General features: G+C 32.6%; 1 protein-coding gene across 1 annotated transcript; it reads left to right on the top strand.

Annotated features, from left to right (window-relative positions):
- Positions 1 to 408: 408 nt before the first annotated feature.
- On the top strand, positions 409 to 5821 carry TMEM119 (transmembrane protein 119). Its single transcript, XM_086943092.1, has one exon. The coding sequence runs from the start codon at positions 409 to 411 to the stop codon at positions 1312 to 1314; it is 906 nt and encodes a 301-aa protein (XP_086799218.1). The 3' UTR covers positions 1315 to 5821.
- The last annotated feature ends 974 nt before the right edge of the window (positions 5822 to 6795 follow it).

Here is a 6795-nt window from a genome sequence, read left to right as displayed (position 1 = left end):
TCATTGGACGCAAGAAGGATCCATGCTAGCTCCTGCGGGAGTCCCTTAGGGTCACATGGGGTTGTGATGGCTCCTGCAGGAGTCCCGCAGGCCCGCACTGACCGGAAAACATGTACATTTTTTTCATTTTGGCCTCTTTGGAGAGGGGTCCATCTGAACACCTTCCTCCCCCCCACACACACACAGACTAGAGATCAGTAAGAAATGTGGAAGTTGACTGTATAAGCAAACATAGGATTACTGAGTTTCTGCTCATGCACTGAACCATTGATTATGCTTTTTGGAATGACCAATCCATTAATTTAATAAAGGCAATGAACTAGGAAACTGTTTCTTTAAATAACAAATCATGCTGATTCATACTAAGATTATTAACATTCACTGTTCTGTGCTTTTTCTCTAGGTACCATGTCTGTGCAGGTGACTCTGTGTATGTTCATGGTCCTGTTAGCACCTCTCTGTTTGGCAAGATATACACCAACGGATCATGACAATGGAGGAAGTGGAGACTATAGTACACTACCTACCTCTCCTCTGAACAATGTTCTGTCAACAGACATCCCAGAAGATGAAATTAAAAACTCATATAATGGCACAACCACTGGCAAGAATATACTTGATGGCATTTTGGACTTCTTTAAGGAGTACATGTTATTGATGACAGTTGTGGGCTCTCTGGTTTTCATGATGATCTTCATCGTTTGTGCTGCAGTCATTGTCAGACAAAAGAATCAGGCTACAGCTTACTATCCTTCATCATTTCCCAAAAAGAAGTATGTTGATGAAAAAGACAAAAGTGGAGGTCCACATGCTTTCAGTGAAGTACCCGAGAAGAGTTCAGATATCAAGCCAGAGGAGCCAGTTGACTGTACTAAAAAACTTCAAGCAGACATTTTAGCTGTGGCACACAACCTCAAATCCCCATCAAAAACAGTGGCAAATGGTGAACCTGCAAAGATTGAGGAGCAGCCAGTGCCAGAGGAAAACATCAAAAATGAGGATGTTAAAGTAAAAGGTGAAGACATTTGCAATGGACTAGCTGTGACAAAGAAGCCAGAGAAATCAGAACCAGTTAAGGAGGCAACAAGCGGGACTGAGGTGTCAATTTCCTCAGACAAAGGTGGGGAGACATCAACCAGTGAATGTGACCAACCAGCTGAAGCAGCAATTGATCATACACCAGTTGCAAAAGGTGGTTCCAATGATGATTCCAGTGGGGAAAAGGCTATTACTACAGAAGAAATCCCATTAAATGAATGCTCTGGCAGGCCAGCCACAGTTACCCAAATACATGAAGCCAATGTAGAGGTTTAACCTGGCCTCCAACCCAAAAACAATCTTAACACTTGACATGGGAAGGTTTTCCTATAAACAATGCCATATGAAAGTGAAATCAAGTAGGCATTGAAACAAATGCCATTCCATGTATATAGGAGTTTATTTTATATAATTATTTCATCATTTGAGATTTAAGACAAACCATAGAGGTCAAGTTGTGTTTTCCACTATGGTATTCACTGTATGTTTTACTTTGAAGCATACAGTAATAATTTTTTTGTGTGAGGCACCTGAAGAAAATGTCCTGAGACTTTGTAAATACATAGCATTTTTCTGTTAACTAAAGGGGAAACTGTAGAATCGCGATTATTGTATCCAATTTTGACCAATTCCTCACAGGTTAGCATCAAAATGAAATAGTCTTAGTGGAACAACCCTGGTGCGAAAAGTCTCTAGTATGGTTAATTCACAGACCAAGGGTTTTTGTTATGCTATGTTAATAAGAATCACTATAACAGTGACTACATCTACTAAGCAGTATTGACATCATCCATGATGGCATCATATTCAGTCACTCTCAGTATTATGATTATTTTTAGAGACAATGTATGGAGAGTTTACATTTTATCATTTGTAAAAGGAGAATTTCTGAGTGAGTTTTTCTTCACAATTAACAAATTCTACTATGAATGTTGTATCATAACTGCATTTACATGTTCTTATTTATTCGTATTTGAAAATGTTGTAAAGCAGACCTGCCTTTGTTTGTGAGGAGTTCCCGCTCCCTGCTACCCAGTGAGTGACCTATCTCAGGGTATTCCTATCACAAATGGCTGACTTACAGCAGACTACAATGAAATATTATATGAGATGACAATTGCAAGTGACTTTGAGCCATACCTATGTAAGGGTTACTTTTGAGAGACCTTAAAGAAGCTTGAAAGGAATGATTATAGTCTACCATAGAGTTTTAATGTGATTTGGAGAAATATACAAGTGTATTTAGTTTGCTTGCTCATCAAATGATCAAACTGAGTTTCACATACTGTTCTTTATCCAGGACTTTTCTCCAAAAGCAATCCAGACTTTGGGACTTTAACAGCAGGTACATCATTTGCTTAGCCTTAAAAAAGGAAGTTCAATCCCCACTATAAATTATTGTCTCAACAGTTTGAAACACTCAATATAATGCTCCACTAAAAATCTGTGTTTGCAATATCTTAAATCAAGAATCATATGTACACTAGCAGCCCATCGCTCCTGCTTTAGAGTGGTTTCATTCTTCCTCCTGCATGATAGTAATAACTGATTATTGCCTGCTAGATTTCAAAATTGATGCTTGAATTGCAGCAGGCCAGAGAATAACACTTTAGATCATCCTAAATGTGGTAACAGTGTGAACAATTTTATATTTAACTCTGATACAGTGATCAATCATTGCTGACAAAATATATCCTTCCTCATCACAGATAAAGTAAAAAGAAAGAGTAAGATTTTCTAGAGAAAGCCATTCAACTTATTTTTCATGTGCTGACTAATAGAAGTTCCTGTCACTGGGACATCCCATTTCTAGAAAGTTGCAAGTATTCTTGTATTTTCCGCTCTCACATTACCCCATCTCTCTCTCTGTGTCTCTCTGTATTTCAGATGAATAAACACCGTACACTATGCAAACAAGCTCAAAACAAGCCTGACCCACATAATATGTAATGAGTGGTTAATGAATGGAGAATCTAATTGTTCGCTGCAGATATATGTGAAATTATTTTGTTTATGTGAGATGTCAATAAAAAATTAATAGAGGAGAAGCAATTAACATCCTTCTAAATTCAGAAGAAAATCCCCTGTGAAGTTTAAAAATAGGCTGCTTGAATTGAAGGATTTGGCTTATGTCAGTCAGAGAACTGGTGTCTGGCCAGTGATTGGCTATTAATTGAAAATGAACAAAACAAAAATGCATTATTTACAAGCTTACAAATGCTATGCTCTCTATGGCTAAAAAACAACCATTATAGGTTGTACAGACCTTTAAGAACATTTAATACCCTATGCTGGGAAATCTCTGGTTTGGTATTACTCAATAATCATCCACTTTTTAGATAACATTTAAAGACAATTGTCTTGAGTGTACCCAATACTTTTATTAGGAATATGCTAGCCAGTTAGTTTTTGGCTAGATCATGGCTGACTCTCAGGATTTTGCTGCATATCACAGTCCTTGCTATATTGCTATATTGTTTGTGATAAGTTGCATGTCACATCATATGGAAACTAAGCTTCCATATGTCGATGGAATAATAATTTAATATAACGAGCTGGCCTTTCTGTGCAAATAGAAGATACTATTTTTTATGCTACTAATGGAAGATCATTCACTGTGTATCTACACAAATTAATAATACTTCCTTCTTTGCTGAATGTGGGCAAGAATATAACTTTACATTCAACTGAAAGTCCAGGGGTGAAAGTGACAAATGTCCCTCTTATTTTTCTATGTTTTATTTGACACACACATTTAAGGATTTGCGGTAAGGACTAACACCTCAGCTATTGTGCTTCAATTAAGATAGCATCTCCTTGTATGAAGCATGCAGCTTTTGTCCGGAGTTACTGGACTAGAAGGAACTCCTCTTCCTACTTTTATCTGAAACATGTGCTTAATATCTGAATTATTCTTCCTAGCGATGGCCCCCAAGGACCAATAACCTTTACAATCTTTTATTTCCTCCAACAAAAAACATGTTAAATTGATCACCTTAAGATGATTTAGACAAAATAATATTATCAGAATACTTTATGAATTGTATGAAAGATGTAGGCATAACTATTATTGTAAACATGATTTCTGAGAGGGTACTTTATCATTTATATCACTTCCTATTAGTAATCAAATATTGTCTCACGGTTAGAATTTAATTATAGTTTACTTTTATTAACAATATTGACTTTACAATCTTGTTTAGTTTTTTATTATCTATGCTTATCAAACTCAACATTTAAAACCCTTTAACAATACTAACTTTTTATATTCTTTTATCATTACATTTTTGTCCAGATTTGCTAAATGCTTCAAATTAATTGTTAACATTTAATACCAATGGACATTTTAGAACTCTTAAATAATGCTTGAGACACTTACCATACCAATTTTATCTGTTGTAACCTTTTTTATAACTTATTTAACCTTTAAGCAGTAGTGACGATTTAAAAAATAGCTTTCCATAACAGTGGTTTAAAGATACTTAAAATACTATTTTAACATATCAGTTAACACATTTATATATCTTAAGTAGTTGTTAAATAGTTTACCTAAAACAAATCTATCTTTTTTATAAAATAATTTCTTCATTACTTTTTATATCTTAACTAACAAGTCCAGGTATCTATACTTTTTTATTTACTTAAATGCATTATTGACATTGTTTATTACCATATTTATTACTCAATTCATAAAATTTGACTTTGCAAAATTGTTGTACTAGATGCCAGAAATACAAAAAGGCACACTCACATGCTCTAATTCTTAGAACATATTTGAGGGTGTGGAAAATGCACTGCATGTCGACAAATAGGTTGTGAAATTTCTGTGAATCTGTCCAAACAGTTTAATCATACGCATTTTAAAAAGTCATAAATAACTTTTGTAGCACTTTAGAAAATATAGTAATAGTTTCTGAACTCAGTATTTATTTATTTATTTATCTTTAAAATACATTACACATTTCTAAAGCCTTAAATATCTTTTGTAACAATTTTATGTCAATTCAAATGTTATAATCCTTCTATTCACTTCTGTAAACTGTAAATGATAACACATATATTTTGAATTAATGAGCAACTTTTGAACGATACCTAATTTACTAGCAAGCGTTCGACTTCCAATTAAAATGCTATACAAATTCTTAAAGTATATTACAAAGTGTTTTTAAAATTCCAAAATAACTTTAAAAATCAGTTAACTAACAAGTCCACCTTTTTTATATGCTCCTACTGCTCTTACTATTTTCTTTTATATTATAACTAAAAATATATGTTTTAACTAACAAGACATTTACTAGTAACTTATGTAAAAATTAAAACTATTACAACTATTTAAAACACTTATTAATGAGTTAACAATTTTCTTTAGTAACAAACATTTTCAAAACATTTAATATATTTTGTAACATTTTAAGAGTAGAAATCCTAGCTATAATAATAGGCAAGCTAATATGCAAACCTTTCACCTTCCAATTACAACTTTATATAAATATAGATAAAAGGTGCGTAAAATATGTCAAAACCATACCTAATGTTTTTTGAGTAATAACTTTAAATTGCTTAAAATAGTTACATAGTGTATACACTGCCACAAACGGCTCCACATAATTTAAATGCTTCATTACCTTTCTAAATGTCGTAATTATTATGTATTTTAAGATTAGTTTATAACAATTTCTATAACCAATCCATCTTTCATTTGTTTTTACAAAAAGCTTTAGAAACAACCTCTAAACATTTTAGTAAATAGTGACTTTATAAAGAACAATTCTAAAATAACATGCGTAGCATTATATATATATGTATATATATATATATATATATATATATATATATATATATATATATAAATTATCAATTACTACTTGTTTTAAATTCTGAAGTAAATATTTATTAACTTTTTAACTAACATACTCTAATTAGTTTAATTGTTTAAAGCATGTTTAAGATTCTAATTAACTATGCAAAGCTCTAAATAACTTTGTAACACTTTACTTAACACTTTTAACCATGTGTGTACTCCTACAAATCTGGTAAATTTTTATTAACCAACTGCCTTTTTTATGGTCCTCAAATAATCTGTCTACCATGGTAGTTCACCGTCCCAATTTATTTTACCTCTGATACCTCTGATAACTTTAAATCTTTTAGCTGACATTTATGTAATTTCTTATCCTATAATGCGTCTGTTGATGGGATATATCAGAAAAACCATTTTTAATGCTTACATTTATTTATGTTCATAAGAGAAAAATCATATTAAAAAAACATATTTTGCTTCAGGAAATATGCGCAGGAAGAAAATTAAATTTGTTCTCTTTTTACAACAATCTGCCTCTTCTATATATCACTTTACAAGTAATGTGCAGTGTAAATTAACTTTCTCCACAATAATATGAGAATCCAATTTAATAATTTATTTTCTTTTTTAAAGGATGCTGGTTTTAAATATATTATAGCTGTGGAAAAACACACATCCAAAAACTGTTCACCAGAAGAGCTTTGTAGGGCTATATATAGCAGGTTGCAGGTTGGAGTTCACATCTATATATTGCCACTGATATCAGAAGTCAGGTCCAAGGAATACTTGTATGATTTTGATTATTGTACCGATAAGCATTCACAGATACATGCCAACCGCCATTGCTAGTTATTCTTCATGGACTTGATTTTGGGGATTAAGCAACCTGTAAAACAATACATTTGTCATTTAATTCAGTGTTTATGCAGTTATGTATGTTTTGTAAAATGCCAAAT

Source organism: Lissotriton vulgaris, chromosome 11 (assembly GCF_964263255.1).
Source record: "Lissotriton vulgaris chromosome 11, aLisVul1.2, whole genome shotgun sequence".
In the NCBI taxonomy this organism is placed as follows: Eukaryota; Metazoa; Chordata; class Amphibia; order Caudata; family Salamandridae; genus Lissotriton; species Lissotriton vulgaris.
Note: the sequence above shows the minus strand (reverse complement) of the source record. Positions and strands in the feature narration are given on the sequence as shown.

What these genes read in the sequence shown, in the direction of transcription:
- TMEM119 (XM_086943092.1), top strand. Translation starts at nt 409, where the DNA reads ATGTCTGTGCAGGTGACTCTGTGTATGTTCATGGTCCTGTTAGCACCT.